We start from the raw sequence: 21726 nt of genomic DNA on the forward strand, positions 1-21726 counted from the left end.
AAAGTCTGTCAGGGCTCTATAGGCAGAATCTTTTACTTATAATAATAAATGTTTTGTCCTTTTCAACATATAACCATGCATAAGACTAACACTACCTGTAATTGTGCTGCAGGTGGTTGCTGACTGAACGGATGATAAAATGATAAATGCTAAAAGAGACATGGTATGTCAAGTCACAATAAATCTTTAGAGGGAATGGCATATACAATATAATCAGTTAAAACCTACAGTTATTATTATCTGCATCTGAGGAGGCACCTAATCCTCTGCTGCTGGTTTTAAAAATGTAAACATGTAAGTGTAAATGTCCTAGCTGCAGCGGTATTGAAAGATTTTTGTAATTCCTCTCGCTGCCAGAAGGAGACATTTTTTCACTGCAACTTTAAAACTTTCTCAAAGTTTTCTCTGCTTTTAATCAAACGTTTAGATGCATTATATAAGTCTATATAACACTCAAATACATTACAGTAAAATAAAATGTTCAGTAGTTGCCTGGGAAAGATTAAAGTAAAGGATGACATAAATTCTGACATAAATGCTCTTCCTGGCAGGGTAAAGGGCAGATGAGGGGGAGATAAATAAAAAACACCCATAACTCACGGCTGAAGGAGACCACAGTGCAAAACTGGAGGAATCTGATCCTGCAGCTTCTGCCATACGTGCCTGCTCCATAAAGAAGGCAAAGAGAGACATATACAGGTTAACTGGTGTGCCACATCTGGCAACAGCTGGATTGTAACAGAGAGAGAGAGAGAGAGAGAGAGAGAGAGACAGAGAGAGAGTAGGAGGTGGGCGTGTGTTGGTGTGTAAAGCTTCCTAACTTTCCACATATAAAAACTTTGCATAAAGAGGTTGAGCAGCACTGGACTTGCTGCCACACTAATTATTACACTGTTACAGCTGAAAGAGAGGGGAGAGCATCAGAGAGCACCAGAGAGAGAAGAAGAAGAAGAAAGGACGGTGACAGTGACAGAGTGGAGCAGCACGAGGAGTGGAGACATCTGCTATTCAAACTGCAGCGGCGAAGAAAAAGACTTCCTGCTGAGTGTTGAAGCATCATCATTTCAACTCGTGAGTATCGCCTCATTTGCCCCTTTCCCTCCTACAAACAGCCTGTGATATGTTTATAAAGTTGAATCATTTCAGTGAAGACATGCTGCTTTGTGTGTGTTTTACAGATGTGAAACAGGCTGCATCAGGTTATTGTGCACGCCTGCTTGTCACTGTGCCTTTAATCTGCCTCCAAATTCATGTCCCCTGAAAACAATTTTAATACCTCAACAATGAGTCATGAGTTCACTGATGTCCAGTGTGATTCACAGACTTTGTCATATGGAGGCAATTCAGTTTTTTCCTTTGCTTGTCCTTCGTTCTGGGTCGCCTGCCTTCACGTCGTTTCTTGTTTTTCACCCTTTAACCAGCACTGCAACACAAAAAGACAAAACACATGGTTCTGTATTGTAATCAGTCTGTTCTCAGTATACAAAAACCGTTTTAGTACTTTTTTTTTTTAGTACAGTTTTCCTGTTTTTGACAGATTATTTGTTTAGAGCTGCAGTATATGTGGAGGTACATCTCTCCACATGTTTATCTGGTGTCTTCCTGTAAGCAGAGGGGAGCAGGAAGCTGGCTTCCCTCCAGTACAGCAGGACCTCTGGGTCCTCTGCTTCAAAAAGAAGGTTGCATTGTGACGACTACATACACGTACATTCCCTTTTTTCTCAGGTCTTGTTAAACAGACTCAGAGAGAGTCAACATGTTCTATGAGGTGAAGTCACCTGTTGTCATATGACAACAGTATTAATGTAAAAACTCTCAATGACAGCTGTAGAGGTGCAATCTGATCCAGCAGTTGTTGCATAAATGTGGCAATAGCAAAGTATAAAATGGCAGAAAGTACTGGAGTGACTTTGCACAGCTGGGAGCAGATGGGCCCACATCTGCCTGCTCCTGAGTGTGTACTGCAGTGTTTCTGGCTCGTGTACCTGACGTCTGGGGATCATCACTTCTCCTTTCTGTCCTATATTTATCTGATACGATGTGATGATTCCTGCTTCTTCTTCTTATTTTTTCACAGGTTGGAGAGTCTGCTCATCATGGCCCCTTGTTCTCTGATGATGGTGCTGATGGCGGCTGCTATGGCAGCCGGAGTCTGCGCAGTTGGCGAGGAGAATGAACTGGATTATGGGTACTGGAACTACAGAGAAGGAGGTATAAATCATCATCCACTCTGTTTGATCTCTGCAGCTTTTTTGGAGATACGAGGCCTGTAAATCACGGCGCGTTTGAAGCTGTGAAAAAGAACAGCTGAGTGAAACACAGCACGATGAGAAACACTGTTCGAGGCTCTAAATAATTAGAACATCTGCTGCTTGATTTTCATGATTCATTCATTTTGTTCAGTAAATCAAAGCCTGATGTGCGTGTCTGTGTTCTGGTTTTCAGCTGACAGTGTGAACGTGGCCTCGGTGCGCAGTGTGACCCGGGTGTTAGACGCCTGGGGGAAACGTATCTTCAGTGAGATCAAAACTCTGCTGCACTCTCAGCCCAGCACACTACTGCCCGACTACTCCAGGTATCACACAACATAAACACAACAGCTTCATTTCATTACTGCATTACATTTTTACATCTACTATTTTTACTTTTAATACAAGTTAGAAACGCTCTTCATTGATCTGATCTGACCTGTCTGAGCAGCGTTAACTTGTTTTTTTCATTTCCTTTGATTTGCTCTCTTTTTTTTCAACATTACAGTTGCAGTGTGAGAGATGAAAGGCTCTCACACTGCAACTGTGAGTTCCAGATGTGAGGTGAACTGGATACTGTTATAATATTGTTGTTGTAATATTTGGCTTTAGCTGAACCATGTGAGATGTCTGGAGAAAATCAGTTTTAGCATCTAAACCAGAGCCTCCTCTCCTCCTCCTGCAGGGTGCGCCCTCTGTCCGAGTCCGTAAACGACCTCTTCAGAGAAGTCTCCCTGCTGCACCGCCGCATCACAGAGCTCTCTCATCGCCTAGCAACGCTGGAACCGTTCCTCCGTCGCCACGGCTACCGGGGGAAGGATGGTGGGGAGGAGGCGGGAGGCAGCAGGGCACACGGCCTGAGAGGGGAGATGGCGAGTTTGGCCCGTTACACCCCGAGGACTGCTGTGAGGGCGAGTGTGCCGAGGGGCAGCCGGGTGGTGAGGAGGAGACGGGTCAGAGTGTTGAAGAAGGGAGGGGTGAAGCTGGTTCAGGGTGACAGATAGAGAGTGAGGAGAAAGAAAAAAACGATTGTAGCTTTGTGGGTTTTGGCAAATATAATATAATGAATGAAATCCTTTTATGAAGTGTATAAAGTTCCTTTTTGTAAAAAAAAAAGAATACTCGGCTTCTGCTGTGAGGTCAAGAAAGACGCTTTTGTATCTATTCTGCCTTAATAAAGTCTTTTATAACCAGCGTTATGTCATGACATTCATGTTTCACTTGAGCTGCTAAAAGTACCTCTTAGTAACTTTATAATTATAGAAACAATTTCACAATAATAATAACCTTACACTGCCTTGTAACAACAACAAGTGTTTACATATTACAAATATCAAATACAAATATTACAAATATCAGTACCAAAGGGCAGCAGAGCTGAGGACTGACCAGCACTAACCTCATACGTCTCTAAATAAAGAAGACAGTCAATTAGAACATGGTGTGAATGGTCTGTTTTCCATTGATTAGTAAATTAATACAGTGATACTTTTCATTGCATTAGTAACAGCTCAGATCACGCTCCTGATGTAACTTGCTGTATCCATGGCAACATTATACTTCCTGTTTCTTCCAAAACACTATAAAGGGGACGGTTTTGAAAATGTTTTAAATATTTGCATTGAGATTAAAGCTAATCATAACAACCTGGAAGACAGATTAATCATGTAGCACTATTTAGCTTCTCAGTGTAAAAAAAAACAAAAAAAGCGAATGTTGTGTAAACATGTAAAGGTTGCGGTGCAGGTATTAGTAGAGGATGGCATGTTTTTGCCACAGGGTGTCAGTGCTCGTCTGCGGCTGTAATCAGACGTGACATTACACTGATTCGTGGAGGCTTGATCTTCTGTTTTTTTGCTCAGCTCATGTCAGGAACGGTCCTTGTGGGCCCAGCAGGGGGTGCCTATTATCTACTAACATAATTATACTGTTTGTTTGCGTATGGTGATCCTGTGTGTGTGTGTTGTGGGCACAGACATCGAACTTTATGCCTTCATTAAAACTTTGCCAAGTGTTTCTACAGCAACCAGTTTCCTGCGCTCTTCTTCTACAACTTGTCATCCTCACCACACACATACTGCAGGGTGGCACGTCTCTCCTCTTCGTCACTTCTCCTCTCATTTCAACCTGCAGCGGCACCATAATTCTTCTTTTGTACCTCTGCTGATTCCCCTTCATCTCTCCATAGTGTAATCTGTACATCAAACCACCACACCCCTCATCCTTCTCCTCTCACTTCTCCCCCTTCTTCCATTTTTCTCTCTCCTCTCTCTGCTGCGATGTGTGGGCGTTAAGCTCAGGCTGTACTTTCCATTTTGGTACTGTATTGTCAATGCATTGTTGTATGCAATCCAGTTAAGATGCTGTGGGAATACTGTATAAATCTCCCCGTCTCTCTTTCTACACCCTTCCTCCCTCCCCCCATCTCTGGAAAAAGAGCCAGTTGCTAGGTAACAGTTAATTGTCAAGAAGTAGTTACATGTGTTGCAACGCATCCTGAGGTTGTTGGGCTGGTGTAGAGGCTGAACAATTAAACAGAATAAATGGAAGATTTTTTTTTGGTTATTTTTTCAGAAGCAGGACAGATAACTGATTACAAGATTATTTTTGTCCTGCCTCACCATGATGTGTCAGCATCCAGGACTGCAGATGTTCAAAATTCTTCCATCGAATCTGTGAGCGAAGCATCGGTACATTTTGAAATCGGCTGGTTTCTTTAAATAACTCCTGTTGCTGGACAAGGCTTTAAGAGTCTGAGGAGTGAGTGAGGGGGAGTACAGGGAGGTTTTGGGGGCTTTGATCTCTTGCTGCTCAGTTCATTTTGCATCACTTCTCTCCCTCAATACATCTCTCATTATTTTCTTCTTCTCTGTCACACTCATGCCTCTTCAGCCTTTAAAAACACTTGTCCAACATGGAGGAGAAACATCTCACGTAATGAGAGTCCTGCTTATTAAAGGACAGAGAAGAGCAAACAAAATGCTGCATTAGAGAATGATATTACCTACCACTGATGACCTATATGAGACATAGTGATATTAAAAAAGAACATGAAAGATGTCTTGATGCCAAGCCATGGACATGAATAAGAAGACCAAGCTGTTCAGATTTGTTATTTTTTATTAATACTCAACACTTTTATTCCAAAGAGACAGAAGAATAATATTTCTCAGCACTTATTTTCACATTGACTGTGTTTAATCTCATTTTTCAATATTACTAAATATTCAATCAAATTTGAAAGTACTCTCTTCACACAAGTAATTTCTCTTCATACAAAAAATGCAAGGGTGAACTAGATTTTTGTCCTATGTACATTTTTCACAATCTGTACAGCTCAGGGATGTTCAGAGTCGTTCCATCTTCTGCAGCAAACCACAAAAAACAGAAGATTTAGCCGAAAAGAAGAAAAAAAAAGAAAAAGAAAAGAGACTACCTCTGTAAAAATACAATAGATAATCTATTGTGCTTTCTGGGTACTAATCTATAATGGTGCTTTACAATTTCCCCTTTGAGAAAAAAAATTACCTTCTCAGCTGGTCTTTGACCAAATCAAAACGGAAATCAAGTGTGTGCAGTATCTGTATAATAGTAAACGATTGCACATATCCTGGCCTGAAGTCATTACAAAAGCAATTTTTACGAGGGGGCCCTACGAATCAAAGATTTATACCAAATAGATGTATCCTCTGCCAGCTTTGTACAGTTTTTTTTATCAAAAGTCCATGAGCGTGAGGTAAAGTATTCAGTATACAGTTCTATAGTACATGTACAATAAACAGTTATCCCACACACGCACTCTGTCTCTCTTCCACATGAGCACACACAGAGGTAATCAAGCGTATGTATTCAGGCACATACAATAACAGAAATAATGAGATCTATTCAAAGAGAGAGAAAAAATTGGAGAAAGTAGTTAGAATGAAGAAAAGGCTTCAGTGACAACGAATGTGTAAAATAAGACTTCAGCCTTGTTGAAAAGCATCTACACCACCGTCTCTGTAGAAACTATAAAACAGCTCTCTATTCTAGTGAACGCCTTCATCAGTTCAGGCATATTTATCTGAGTAAAACCAAAATGTAGACTCCCAGATCGGTGTCCTCTCTGACACAAACAAGCAAACACACACACACACACACACACACACACACACACACACACACACACACACACACTCACCTACAGTACTACATGGATCATCTGTACCAGTGAAAGTGATAAAATTCCAAATATTGTTCAAAAACACACATATTTTTTGGGCTAAAAGTTAAGATTGAAAAACAGAAATAAAGAAAGGTGTATACATGCAAGTCCTTACAAACACTGGAGACCCCCTAGTATCATACATACTGACTTGTCAACCAAGAGAAGGAAAATCTTCTAAGGTTTTCACTGAGATGTACAATAAGCTAATCCTCAGTCACATTGTGCTTTGATATTACAATTTGGTTTGGCAAAAAGTGGAGTTTAAGTGACTAAAAATGGCAGATAGTTTAAAAAGAGTGAGCTTGAAGCGTCATCTTTATAATGCGTTAGTTTACCTGTTGATGTTGTGGATTTTAGAGCAGACAAAACGCCTGCAGCGGGTCCCTCCGTCCTGCTTTTAGGACACTTTCTATTTATTTTTTCTTAAAAAAATATTGACACAATCCACACAGGACCATAGACTTGAGGGTAAAATGTTTTCATTCATCAAAATCTCACCATGTGAAGCAGATGATGGCCTGCTTCCTCCAGCAGACCATCATCAAATCAAATCATAATCAAAGCTTCTGTGCATAATGGAAATGTTTTTATGTTCTGAATTAGTGCAGTCATGAGTGGGAGAAATGACGGCCAAGTGCACTGAAGGGGAGGTTTAATGTATAACCAGGTCCCCTCTGAGACGGTAACTCTTAAAGGAACAGGTCAGCGTTCTGGGAAGCTCCCGCTCTTGCTGAGAGTTGGATGAGAAGAGCAAATCTGTTATGTCTATGTGTTAACTGAAGTTACAACCAACTAGCTAAGGTTAGCTTAAAGACTTGAAAGAGGGGTTGAATACTGTAGTTGGCCTGACTCTGCCTAAAGGTAATAAAGTCTTCTTACACTTTAAATCTTCCAACAATCTTTCTTTTTCTGTTCATTCTAAACTAAATCTTGTAATGGCAAACTTGCTACAGCCCACAACTAAAACTACACTGTATTGAATTTTGGTGAGGGTGTAAAAAGTTGTGGTTTGGTGGTTACTACAAAATCACACTTCAATTTAAGCAAATAAACAATAATAATATTAACCCTTAGACAAGAAATTAAGTGGATAATGTTATCGCCTGACAGAGCTTGGAGAGCTGTTTCCACCTCCTTCTAGTTTGTTGCTATGCTAAGCTAAGTTATCCTGTGCTGGAGTTTACTAGTACTCGTGGCTATGATCTTCTGACTAGGTGCTGTCACAGTGGTGGATTACACCTTGCAGCTTATGCCTCATAATGCAAGAAGAATGCTGAAATAGTTGATAAAAGTGTTAAAATGTTAACATATCTGGATTTTAGGCTCATTCATCATGAAAGCTGTGGGTGACTGTCGAGTGAAAACTCTACTTTCTCTGCTCTGTTCGTGGTCTTAAAAAAAAGAATTTCTTCCGGGATTAATGAAGTTTTATTTTCTCTTATCTTATCTTATCTTAAAAGAGTGCAGAGCAGCACGTAAAGAACAGAAACATTACCATCAGTCAAGATAAATGGATCAAATCTCTTCACATTTATCATACAGACATTGACGTACGTTCAGTGTTCTCATCCAACTCACCGAAACATGATTATCTGACTATTCCTTCACGTTACCACTCAATAAATGTTTGTATGAATGTTTAAATTTATGATCCTCCGATCATCACTCAGATGTGACCATCTAATACAGAGGGCAGGGCTTGAAACAGTAATCATGAAAACATTTACAGCTCATCAGAGCAGCAGACTCCCCTCTCTCTCTCTGTGTGTGTCTCTGAGCGTCCATTATGTCCCTGTCCTGAACAGCAAAACTGTCACGGCCAATTGAGTCAGCGCCATTGAAACACCACGAGAGCACCTCTTAAACATTAAATGTGATTTACATGTACTTAATGGACAGTCTGTTTCTGGGTCGTTCGTTACGAGGAGGTGAGGAGCGATAAATCTTATGGAGCTGCTTGCTAAATGATTTGAAGGAAATTGACTTGCTGTTTGATTAACCCTTGTAATCTGCTTCTTTTATCGGTCATTGATTGATGTAGACGTTAAGTTTTAACCCTGCCTTTGTATCAGAGTTTTATTTTCAGGCTTGTGGATCTGCCTCCAAAACAGAATAGAAAATCAGTATTAGTCCTTTAAGGCACATCCAGCTCAAAAAGTGAAACCCATTTGGTACTGCAGATAATAAATGAAAGGAAAATGGCAAATCAGTATGATGATGTTGCTTCTGTAAGAAAAAGACCCTTGCAAATTTCTAAGTACAGACGATGTACTCAGCGAGTCATGCCTTTCACATACACTTCACAGCAATCAAAAGTAAGGAAAGAAAAAAAAATCAAGCATGAAGAATTGATAGCAAAGAAGAGTCCAAATTACAGGAACACCCCCCTGAAAAACAGATCAGTACTGACAGCTGGTCTACCAGTCTCCTGTAATATTGGTGAGCTAAGAAAGAATCAACATCATACAAATATGTAACATGAACTATTTAAATAAATAAAATTGAAAAACAATCCAAACCAATCATCATTAAACACTGGAATAATATTCAATAATATTATCAACATTATCAATACAATTACTATTAGTTTACCCTGTTACTTCAACAGAAGTGTTGATTTCTCATTCATGATTGTATTTCCGTTGCTAAACAAAATGTTTGTTTTGGTGTCGAAGAGCTGCAGGAGGGAGGGAAAGACAATGAGCATATGAAGAGAGCAGAGACTGGAGATTTTATTTCACTTCCCCCTCCCTCCCTCCCTCCCTCAGATCTTTCTGAGAGCGTCGGAGCAGCACCAGAATCCTCTCTTCTCATTAAAAACTTGTCTCCTGCTGGACTTCACCACAGCTTAGCCGGCAGTGGCCTCTGTGCAATGTCCAAATTCTTTCCATTTATCGGAGTGAGAACAACACACACACACACACCATCATGTTTCCTCCTTCCCATCATGCAGAGAGGTCATCAGCCTGTGCCTTTTCTCCTTTTTCCATTGCCCCTCATTTTCTTCACCCACTTCATCTTCTCTCTCTCTTTCTTCCTCCATTTTTGCTCTCACACATCTGACTCAATGCTGGAGAGCTTTTCGTAAACGTGTCCATTACTGGCACCATTGAAGGGTCTCTGTCCCTGCCCCAAACCTAATGTGTCCCTGCTCCCAGCCAGTAGCTTGTTGGCCCCATGGTGGTTTCCCATGGGCCCTCCCACCCCGCCCAGACACAGCTCTTTGGGGAACCTGGGGGCTACATTGGACATCACCCCAGCTGTGGCAGACGCGGGCAAATAGGAAGTTGCTCCCATGGAGCCGCGGAAGTCCCCTCCTCCTCGGCTGTTGTTGAGAAGTTGCTGCTGCTGCTGCTGCGTCTGTGGCTTTTTGACGTAGTACGGTTTGGCACCGTGTAAAAGACACTGGTCATCACCGAAGGTTGGGATGAAGGGGTTCTGGTTCACCTTATCTGGGTAGAGAGATTTAGACAAGGAGTAAGTCCCGGCCCCTCTGCTACCACCACCACCACCACAGCCCCCACCTCCCATCATAGCTCTATCTCTGTCCCTCAGGTCTCTCTCCCCCACTGACCGCCGATGCAACCCACCTTCGCCTCCACGGAACAAGCTGAAGGAGGAGCCTCCTTTTGTCCTGTCCCCGCCTATTCCTGCAAACATGGGAGACTCCCTCTCACCTGCATACCTCTCAAACATGTGAGCGTAAGGGCTGGGGCCTTCCATGAAGCGGTCTTTGTCTTTCAAGCTCACGCTCCGGGGCTGGGGAAACTGTCCCCCCATGCCCCCGCCAACCCCTCCCATACGGCTTGCCCCCTCCCTCTGTAGATCTACAAATGTATCATATGAGTGCTGCCTCCGTAACACCCTCCCACCCGGCCCTAGCTTCCTGCGCTGAGCCTGAGTTTGTGTTTGGCTGGATCCTATGCTGCTCTGCCGCTCAGTGAACACCATGTTGTTATCCTCGCTGATGTTGTAAAGGTTGCTAGGCTGTATCTTACAGGAGTCACAGCGTTTACATGTAGCTGAGCTGGGGCGACTGCTGGTCCCCCCGCTAGCTGGGCATGTGCTGCCTCCTCCACTGTGGTGACACACACTGTGACAGTTACGACACTCCCAGTCACCCCCTGCTATGCCACCCCCTCCTATTCCTGAAACCCCCTTCTCCCAGCAGGTGTGGGCCTGTTGCCCAGCTGACACTGCACCAAGCCCAGCTTTACACTCCTGTTTCTTTCCTTTACCTTTGAGGAAGTCTTCCACAGGAACTAAGCTTTTACAGATACCACCACCGCTACCACCGCCTACACCGCTTCCTCCACCTCCACCCTCTTGCTCCCACTTGGCCTTGCCCTCCTTGGAGCGGAACTGGTCCGCATAGAAATCCCTCAGATTCTCTTTATCTTTGCGGAATAAGTAAGGTGAAGAATTACCCCCTCCTCCTGCCCGCTTCCGCTCCAGGGGAGGTGAGACCGTGCGGTGTGCCAGGGGCCCGTGAGGGAAGTGGTGGTGGACAGTGTGGTGGTGGGGTCTCCTCCTGAAGCCACTCAGCTCTATTTCGTCCTGCTCCCGTCTGCACTTGGCAGAGGCTGGCCTCTTTTTCAGGCTGTCCCTGTACTGCTTACGTCGCTTGTTGTTTCCCTCCAGGTTGCCATAGGTGACAGTGTGCGTGGAGATATCCGACACGTCAGAGCGAATGTTCCCATCATCGCCTCCCGAGCCTCCCCCACCCCCACCACAGTACCTGTCATGACCCCCGATGAGCCCCGTGCTGGATGCGCCTCCTTTGAAAGAAAACCTGCCGTACACATTGCTTCCCTTGAACCCACCCTGGTTGGAATCCGAAGGGGTGTGGCCAGCAATCAGGTCAAATTTACTGGTGTTCCTGTGAGTCATGGAGGGGCGGGGCTGGGTGGTGAAGATCGGTGCTACCCCTCCCCCTAAACTGTCGCAATCGAACATGCCCCCGTCCAACGAGCTAGCACTGCCTAAGCTACGCGGCCTATTAGGCGGGGGGCCGGACATACCCAGAGCCGAGGCCGGGTGGTGGTGCAGGTAATGGTCCTGGTACAGGTTGCTGTCCTTCAGGGGCAAGTTGCCAAAAGTTCTCTCCACCTCGCTGATGTAGTCACTGAACATGTTGTCCTCTGGCATGTAGGGTGGTGCAGACTTACAGTCTACAGGATGGCCTACCAGGCTGCGCCGGTGCTCCTGGATGTCATAGATAGCCGACTCGCGGCCACTATGGCTGTACTCCAGGGCAGCATGTGGAGAGCCATTGATGCCCGGAACAGCAGTCATGTCCTTAGCGGTGCGGAGCAACCGCAGGATGTTGGAGTGGGTGTTGTTCATGTTCTTCTTCATGGTGGATGAAGGTGAGTCTATGGTTGACTTGTTTTCCTCGATTTGTACCCCATGGATGCAGCTGTAGATACCCTGGAGTGTGAAAATGAGAAGAAAAGGGAGGTGGAGAGAGAAAGAGAGGGTGAGACAGGCCATGGGAGGAAGGAGGACGAGTGAGAGTGGTAACGTATAGAACCCAAGTTTGAGTGCAAAAAGAGAAAAATGTGTGGCAGTGTTAAGAAGTCAGGAACCAGAGGGAATTTAATGTTGGAGAGACAGATTTAAACACCAGACAGACAGAAAGATAGAGAAAGGGGAGTGAGAGGCAGAGACAGGCAGAGGCAGAGAGGTTAATGCATTTCCATGTTCTCAATGACCACCCTCTTGTTTACACACTATTAAACAGTGATAGGGTCTGAGTTCATAAATGACTTTTCTCTGGGGAACAGTGCGGACCCTCACAGCTGATGCTCAGCACTCCACCTGAGACATGGAGCGAGGGACGGAGCAAATCACTGCCTTGATTGATAACACACAGGGAGCTGTAAGCCCATGGTTTTGACTGCCAATCAATAAGTTTAATCAATGTCATTTAAATTCAGCTGACACCAGCGCAGCTCGCTTTTGACATCACAATTGCTTTACTTCAGAAAAAAACAAGAAAATTAATCACTTTTTGAAAGTTTCATCAGGCTGTATTAACTTACACCTATTAAAAAAGTGTGTTTATGTTGTTTGGTAAGCACTAGATTTTCATGTAAGGGAAGCCTTTTGTGAGCGGAGTCAAACAAGCATGGTTAAATGAGGGCTGAGGGAATCTGCGGCCGAGGCGACAGCCAAATCTGAAAGGTCGAGGACACACTACCCACCAGCCGGCGTATGGGCCAACATTCCTCAAAGGCGTCAGCTTGTCAGAAACAGTTTCTGTCTGTCTCTTAGTCACTTTCCTCGTTGCTGAGCTGCATTCATGAATGTGAATCGTCAACCCTCTTTTCTTTCATGCCTCCATTCTCTTCTTTGTGTCTGTTTTATCTCCGTTTCCGGATGCTTTGGTGAGCGGCAGCCGTTCCAATGGGATTGTCTGTCTTTATCTCTCTACATCTATTGCTACTATGGCTGCTGTGAAAGGTAATAGAACAGAGGTTACTGGTACACCGCTGTGTCTGTTCTTTTCTGCTCTTTGTCCTGCTACCACTTTCATCCTTTATCATGACACCCGCTAACTGATCTCTTTCTCTCTCTGTATCTTATTAGCCCATTGTTCACTTTTTATATTCTGTATATGAACTGCATTTTTCAGAATGTTGCACTATTTTAAATCAATTTCTTGCTGTCTTTACCCAGTCAAGGAAACGTGTGATAGATCGCTGGCTCTAAAGCACCTCGTCTGAGAAGTGGCTGCACTTAAAATCAAATTCTAACCGGGTTAGAATATTAAATCTAGCATGTTAAAACTGTTGTTGAGCCGGATTGCTCATTGTGTTTCAGAAAGGTCATTTCTGCTCTTTAAGGTCCTTCAGGTCAAGTCTGAGTAGGTGTAAAGCAAATGACATTACAATTAGAAACGCCTTCACCTTAAACACCAAACACATAAACACGCGTGTCCTTTGGCAAATAATAACTCAAGACAATTTGCATGCCACAACAACCTGCTTCTTAAAAGGTAACATTATGCAAATGAATTACAGCTCAAATTATTATTTATATGGAGCCAATTTACATGGTGATGAACTAAACAGGGCTTGGACTGCACTCAAGCTCCTTTTCATTTGTAAAACTTCAGAGTGTCTTAGAGTTCACATTTTAATGATTATGGAGCTCAACCTGTGACGGCTGTCTTTTCACCCTTTCTTCTGTAACAGCTACACAGTTTGCCTATTTGAACCATTTACACTTCTTTGTATTGCTGTGATTTCTCAGTTTTTGTTAGATAGCTGCTGAAATCTAAATGCTGCAGTTACTTAAATCTGATGCATTCAAGGACCTGCAAATATATCGTCAGTCCCTAAATTTGATGTATACTTTAAAAAAGGCAGGAGCTCATGTGCATATTTTGAATTTTGAGGGTTAACAAGTATGTTTGTGTTTTAATAATAAATACAAAACACAGCAAAATATTTAAGCAGAACCCAAATTCTTCATCTCCTAAACCTTAAAACTAATTATTCTCTTTTATTCACCTATAGGCTCTGTTTTTTGCAACTAGTAAATTCACATTTGTTATTATATGTGGCTTCACCAAGCAGGGAATTAAATTTAAATATTAAACAATCTGCTCTGTGAAATGAGGTGAATAATCTTTGTATAGCAAATAATACCTTTGACTTGTGTTTTGTTGTTAAACTGCCTGGGCTAAAAGCACCACAGGTATCTCAGGTGAGTCATCACATCCCCCTGACTGACTCGATAGACCTCAACTGCAGCCAGTGGTTTTAAACCAGCCCCTCCTGTGATCTTTCTGTCAAGAGGACAAAGGTCAGACCTAAAATAACACATGAGCACACTCACTCTGCTAATGGAGAAGGTGAGCCCGGGCTTCCCAGAGCACACGCCCATGAAGCAGAAGCGCAGCTGCCAGTAGAATAAATGTTCACAGATGAAGGTGATGAGTGACAGAACCATGGCAGCTCCGAGCATGTAGAAGACCCCCGCCATGTTGTCCACGTCCAGCTGACTGCTCATCACCTCATTCTTCTCATTGTGGCAGATACCCGTCAACCAGAGGGCCTCTAATTCCTCCATCTCACCTGGAGACACAAACACACATGTTACTGTATGTGTGTGTTGGTAAGGTGTGACCCGCACACTCACATGGAGTTGCCCTTAGGTGCCTGGACATGAAAGTGTGAGTGCACAAAGAGAGGGAGCTTTTTTTTTTAGATGGGGTGTTGATGCCAAAAACAGCTCAGGTCTCATGTACGTGCAACAAATGTCATGTTGAATTATTTTGACTGAACACTGCTCAGAGGAACTTCCTCATTAAGGATTGCTTATGCAAGGCTATCCCTTCCTTGTTGAATGAAAAAACCGCCTGCTGGGACTTGACAGTCCTCAGAGAGGAAGTGTGCTGTGTCATGTGACGAACATTTCCACTCCAAAATGCGTCCCCTCCAGTTCCAAATCTCTGGGGGGGACTGCTAAAGGGGAAGGACACGTCCAGAGAGATTTGTTTGATCTACACCATTGGTGTCTGTGTGAGATCAAGGGGTATATAGTTTCCCTCTGCTTACATAACACTGTTTGCGTATGGACGTTTGTGCACATGAGTATGTGTGTGTGTATGTGCCAGATAGCTATTAACTAGTTTTCACTTTCTTATCTCAATGGAACTCAGAGAGACAAGAGAGTATTATTAGGCTGTAAGGTGATTAGTTGACTAATGTTTGTTGTATATCTGTATGACATCTCTGTGTGTTACAAATCTGACTTTCATCCAACCTAGTGCTGTCATTTTTTTTTCTTTTATCCCAGTCACATAATCAAAAGTAATTCCCATCTAACAGGAATTCATTAAGAATCCAACATGGAAACGTACAGCCACTACACCTCCACTGAGCAGACACTGTGGTGTGATCAAGATGTCTGCTTTGAACAAGTTCAAGATCAAAATGGTGCATGACTGCAAATGTACCTGCTTTCAGATGAAAGCCTGTGAATATCTCATTTAACACATTCTACAATAAAAACTAAAAAATCATTAGTTCTATTTAAAACTGCCTCAAATTTGATTGGTTGCTGACAGACGATCAGCTCCAGCATGATTGATTCTTCTCACTGGCATGTTGATTTGAGAGACAGAGACATAAGGCTCTCCTACATGAAGGCTTAGAGCTAATAAATCACCAGGTATGTGTTTGTATTACACCCAATGATGTGAACCAAGCTAAGAAGAAGACGAAGATCAATAGGCAGAGTCTATAATGGAACTAAACCCTACTGTTTTTATCCCCCTTACATTCATATCCTTCATATCTCATCCTTCTAATCTCCTCGTTTCTCTCTGAAAGTGTATATGTTCTTTGTGTGTTTGTGCCCTTTAGCTTTCTGTTGTTTTGATTCTTTTCCTCTGTACATGTAGCTTAATATGTTCTCATCTTGACTCTGATGTGACATGACAGATGTGAGCAAAACACTGATGAGTCTGAGCTACTCACCTGGACTACAGTATGAGGGCTGACAGTGAGACAATCCAGTAATGAGAAGTAAGGTCTGATATGTTGGCCTCATGTATACAGCTGACAGAACAATGAGGCTGTACTTCCATTTTGTAAATGTGTGCAGACATGTCTGATCTTTGGGAAACACACACTCCAGCATGCGCACAGCCACAAACCTATCACAGGCACACACTGGCACTTTAGTGTACATCACTCAAAAGGTCTGCAGCAGTGTGTTTGTTGAGGTCTGAGTCAATCCAGCTCCTAAAGATCTGATACAAGGTGACTGTTCTCTCTGCACTGACCTCTTTATCCATTGCACACACCCAAATGGAAAGTGATAGCACCTCGAAGGCCACCATCTGTGTGTGTGCGTGCGCATGTGTCAGTGTGTAGTAGAGTATATGATCTGGCAGGTAGTGAGCAACATGGGGGACATGCTCTCTCTAGATGTGGAGTGTTACTGTAGGTGTATTCTCCAAAGGCAAAGCCTCACATCAGGAACAGTTGTTCTTTTAAATGTAGCCTTTCTAAGATGTAAAATGTAGAAGTGCTGCAAAAACCAAGAGTGGTGGTAAATGTAAAGGTCAGCTTCTCTTAGTCACTGTTTCACAAAAAGAGCTCAGTTCCTTCTGTAGAAGCCAACATGCCTGTTCATACTAGAAGATACTCTGGAATACAGTATAAGTGTATATGATGCTTGCAAATGTATCAGGGTCTCTTTAACAGTTTGGACAAACCCTGAACTGGCCTTTATGAACAATTTAATGCAGAACTACCTCTGCATTAGAATGCATTATTTTTAGACAGGTGCAGGAGTGGATATGCCAAACCATATCCATCCAACTACTGTGTAGCAATTTCCAAGCAGGCGAGTGCAACCGGAGCACTGCTGTTGCACTACCCGAAAAAGGGTCACATTATTATAAAGCACCTACTACACTGATCTCTGAGACAGCTGCAGGGAATAGTCAAGAAGATTCGGTGTTCAATGCTCCAGCCCACAAGTGGTGATGGCTGACATCCAGGAACACAGATTTAACTCTCACCCTGTTCACCTGGCACCCTAAGATGGTTGCCTCCAAGATGATGCAGCTCAGTGGTCACCATTTTTACAGTGGTGATAACTTTACTGCTGCTTAGGACCACTTTACAGACGTAAAACTAGACGTTATTAACTTAAACAAGTTTGATTTTATTAGGCATTACCAGTTAAAGTTCAAGTATAAGAATTTTTTTTACTGCCTGTTCAATAAGTGTGTGTCACAGCAGACAAAACACACTGACACTTTGACACTGGTGTGTGTTTGTCATGTATATAGATGGCCGTCTATTGCATCAATTATGATTTCTAAGTAAGGGCTCCTGTCAGTTGTCTGTACTGACATCTTGTATGAAAAGAGCTGCACCCCTCAGAGCACCTGACCTGGCACAATCCTTTCATGATAAAGAGGCAGCAGCGCAATACGGAGGCCCTCTGTGGGTCAGTTCACTCATCATTCTGTCAGAGAGACGCCAGACACCCTGCTGGCTTCTTTCAGTCACTACCCAAATCACAATACAGCAGCTGGGGCTCAAAACAGAACCCGACCTAGAAACTGAGAGCATTGCTCTGTGGTGCATACGTATTAGACAGTGTTTATACTACAACTGTAGTCACTAAACACATATGGGGCACAGGCCCACAATTCGGCTTGATCCATATACATGTTCACACAGTATGGTCACCTGCCACCATAACATAACAAAAACAAATGTGTAATGTAGCCGAGTCCTGTCCTCCCTGCACACCACCTATCCACCAGAGGAAGTGGTGAATAATTAGAAAAATGTGGTGGTTTTAAAAGACGGAGCTTTATGGCTATCTGTTTCTACTGTCATGGTCAGTGCATTTTAAATGAGGGTCAACAGAAGCAAGCAGACGAAGAGGTGGCAGCTTAGCAGCCTGTGACTTCAGCAGTGTGGAGACCTGTAAGATGGCTGTAGTAGAAAAGCTACTTGCTCAAAGAGAACAATGCCAGAGCCAAGTTTTAAAAAGCTGAAAAACTTTACATTCTTTCTTTTCCCCTAAAATCAGTGAACTGTAAACAATAATGCCGCAAGCACCTGCACTCTGAAGAAATTGCTACACAGCCTTGAGACAGACAGAGCCAGCAGCTAAAACAGAGGCAATCAACTGAGCGCTGCATATCAATGGTGTCCAGGAACAAGGTAAGTCTGTGCCCAGGTACACTCTATGGCCTGCTTTGGTAACCATTTTCAGTACTCAGTGGATCTTTATGCCCTGAAACCTTATGACATCATCCAACAGGATGTCAGTGACCATACTTTACTTTCATGTGTCAATCTGGTGCAGATCAAAATATAACTAAAAATTGGCCCATGTCCATGTTACACTGAAGAAATGCGTCAATCATGCCAATCCAACATCAGAAGACTATCCTAAGATTCCAGCATCAGTGTTCCCTCTAACTCTCTGCTCAGGTTGGTTGGTTTCCTATTCCTGCCAAATCACCCTTCACTGAGTGCTGCCAGAACCTCCTGAGCTATCAAACAAACAATCTTCTCCAGCAGATGCAGCCTTTCAGGCCTGCTTGTATCTTGCTGTTGATTCAGGACTATACTGTGTAAACTGTAATCTCAGGAGGCCCAGGAGGGTTCATCTGACTGCTGGCTCCCACCAGCAGCTTTTCGGGTTGTCACCATACAAACACCGGCGTCACTCTGAGTCACAGCTCCTTGACAGCCACTATGATGACTCTAACCTGAGAGCATGGCTGCATTCTATAATGCTCAACCTGAATAATTATTGGACAATCAAAACTGAAGCAGGTTTGCCTTTAATGTGAGCACCACTTCTTATATCCTTCTACATTGTGAAAGGTTTGTCTCCTGCTAAGTATAATGATGATTATACGTGATTCTACATCCAAACACTTAAGACGTATTGTCCCACTCTCTTATGCAAATTCTAGAATACCTAGAACTCTCCATTTAAGTATAAACAACATCGAAGCGCTCACCGTCTCCAAACAGCATGAGGATGGCCAGATCCACAGCTCGTTTCCAGCCTGAGTCCTTCTGGATGGCGATGCCATAGCCAGTGGAGGCGAACACTTTGCCGCTCCCTATGGTGACCAGCTTACAGCCCTCGTCTCTGCCAGCCATGTAGTTTAGCACTGCAGCATCATAGATGAAGGCATCTAGTTTGCTGTGGATTGAAAGTGTATTATGAGGACAATACTTTCAAAAACACATCATGAAGCTACCTGTACTTATTCTGTGTAATGACACTGTCCAAAGTCACTTCCATTTTCCTTGTAACTCCTAGTTAGTTTCCTCGAATGCAGTCACAGAAACAGAGCACTGAACGTATGTAATGTAATGAATGCTCATTCACATGCAATACAATTTAGAATTTCATTACTGGATTTTTTTTAATATTTGATATCTTTTCACATTTTTGTATGTTGAGCTGGCCTGCTGTGCGCTAACTACACACTCTGGGTTATGCTAGCTTAACATTTAATTGAAATTAATTAACTGAAAATGTACCATTTGAGCTCCCTGTCTTTATTTGAGCAATAATTAGTGATAAATAGCAAATCTATTTTTATTGAAACTTGAAAAAATAACTGCCCTATATCCTTAACCTAATGACACATTTAGGTCCTTATGTAACATTTTTCCACTTGTCTTCACTGAGCCTCAGCTGAGACAGTTTGGAACTCCCACTCTGACCATCTTCAGCATGTGCGGTGGTCAGACTGGGGTCAAGGTACCTGCAGATTGTGCTACTAGCCTCTCAGACCCCTGACACACACCTGTCCCACTGCCATGCTATGCATGCTTTATTTTGTGTGATTTTTTTAGGACTCAAAAATAAAAAAGTTGGTTAGTAAGTGTAGTGAACCAGGAAGGGAGTGATTTTGGACACCATCAAGAACTATTCTATTTTATTCTATTCTGAGTTTCTTCTATTTTTAGTTGCTCGGTTGTCATAGAGATAGATTAGGTGTCTCCATGCAAGCTAAGGTGTGTAATTAAAACCTAAACTTCTCCATGACAACTGAGCAACTACATTCAGAAGTATGTGATGGAAACAACAAGTGAGTTGAACCTTGTGTAGATTTTTTTTGTCAAACTGCAATGAATGAATCTTCTCAAGTGTGGCTATCCTCAGAGGTACATCACTGCTTTGCATTCTTATTTGTTCAGCGGTGGCTGATGAAAACATTTGAAGACAGGGAGAGAGAAAGAGTGACAAGGAAAGTGAGATATTAGCTACTTTTTTAGAGCCACCACAGGGCACGCTGCTATTCTGGGTGCCTGTGGCAGGCGTATATATGTGCAGCTCTACTGGCTGCCCACCCACATCGCCCAGAATGCTCGCTCTTCCTCTGTCTTACTCTCCTTATATTCCTTCATCATCTTTTCCCTGTATTGCATCAGGACAGGACCTCACAGCTCTATAACATTGTCTGTTTTCTCCCTGCTGAAATCCTTTTAAACTTCCTCCTTCCATCCCCCATCTGTCTCTCTATCTCTCTCCTCCTCACCCAGTCTTCAGACTGTACAAGGCTTCATCTACATTCTTCTGGTGGAAGCTGGTCATGTAGGTGTGCATGTCCCGGTAGTTGTTGCGGATGTTGCGCTCTGTACTCCCATTGGGCACTGTGCCAAACCGGAATGGAGGTGAGAATTCATTCGGCTTCTGAAACTGTGGTGGCAGGTTTTGGAAAAAAAGAAAGAAAAACAGAGAAAAATGACAGAGTGCTCGTTAGTGTGGAAAAGGTACTGAGCCGCATCAAATAGCCTTTAATGCACTGTTAAGCAGGAGCACAGGACTATGCTTAGAAAGTTGTACTCAATAGATATACACAGACACATTTAGACAAGCACACTGTACAGTAGATAAAGTTGAAAGAAAGAAAATGTTGAAAGGACTAGAGCAGCAACAAATGATTGGTTTCAATAATCAGATACATTTCTCAGTTTATTGATTAACTGTTTGCTTGATTAAAAAATCATAATTCTTCAAACCTTTTACAGGTTTTTACAGTAATAGGATAACAAAGGTTTAGAGTACAAAGTAAGAAGAAACTGGAGGAAAGAACATTTTACATGAAAAATTACTTTTAATCATTAAATCAATTAGAAACTCATTTTCTGGTGTTCAGCTGATTGCTTCAGTTCTAATTTAGTCTCAGTCACACTTGGACAGTGTAAAAGCAAAAGTAAAGGCAAACTAACAGGCAGTGCTCTAGTAATGCATCACAGCCATTTTCATCATGAGATAATAAATTGTTGAAAATTGGTAACATTTTTATAAAGTTCTTCACAAAAACACATGAGAGTGCATTAAAGAAGAGGTTAAAAAATAATTTAGAAGCCATAAATCCTATAGATTTGCTCTCACACTGCTCCTGATAATGTACTTTCACACACCTGCACCTCCACCCCACAACTGCCTTGAATTCACACCTTTTTGTCTGACAGACCCGACACCTGGTCGACATACTCCTCCTGGATCATGAAGGCAGCCAGGTTGGCAGTGTAGGAGGCCAGGAAGATGACAGCAAAGAAGGCCCACACTGACACCATGATCTTACTGGTGGTACCTTTGGGGTTCTGCACTGGGACAGAGTTGTTGAACACCAGACCCCATAGCAGCCAGACGGCCTTACCAATGGTGAAGGAGGGACCGCCAGGCTCTGAAAGACAGAACAACAGCAGTAAATGAAAACGTGTGCAAACAAAGATGACAATCAGTTTC

General features: G+C 42.9%; 1 protein-coding gene and 1 long non-coding RNA gene across 3 annotated transcripts in view; one reads left to right on the plus strand and one right to left on the minus strand.

Moving 5' to 3' along the window:
* Nucleotides 1-7873: 7873 nt before the first annotated feature.
* Nucleotides 7874-21726, minus strand: part of grin2bb (glutamate receptor, ionotropic, N-methyl D-aspartate 2B, genome duplicate b) — a 55896-nt gene continuing 42043 nt past the window's right edge. The window contains exons 10-15 of the mRNA XM_028405336.1: nucleotides 21435-21664; nucleotides 20510-20670; nucleotides 18974-19161; nucleotides 14302-14540; nucleotides 10695-11886; nucleotides 7874-9908 (exon numbers count right to left, since the gene is read on the minus strand). Coding sequence (XP_028261137.1) covers nucleotides 9508-9908; nucleotides 10695-11886; nucleotides 14302-14540; nucleotides 18974-19161; nucleotides 20510-20670; nucleotides 21435-21664 — 2411 coding nt within the window. The 3' untranslated portion in view covers nucleotides 7874-9507. The remainder of the gene's footprint in view (nucleotides 9909-10694; nucleotides 11887-14301; nucleotides 14541-18973; nucleotides 19162-20509; nucleotides 20671-21434; nucleotides 21665-21726) is intronic.
* Nucleotides 11305-14352, plus strand: LOC114436042 (uncharacterized). Of its 2 annotated transcripts, none has more exons than XR_003670670.1 (3): nucleotides 11305-11505; nucleotides 11609-11825; nucleotides 12537-14352. It is a non-coding gene; the product is annotated as an uncharacterized LOC114436042 (long non-coding RNA). The 2 variants fall into 2 exon arrangements; XR_003670671.1 differs by having other exon boundaries at nucleotides 12543-14352.

This window comes from Parambassis ranga, chromosome 1 (genome assembly GCF_900634625.1).
Source record: "Parambassis ranga chromosome 1, fParRan2.1, whole genome shotgun sequence".
NCBI lineage: Eukaryota > Metazoa > Chordata > Actinopteri > Ambassidae > Parambassis > Parambassis ranga.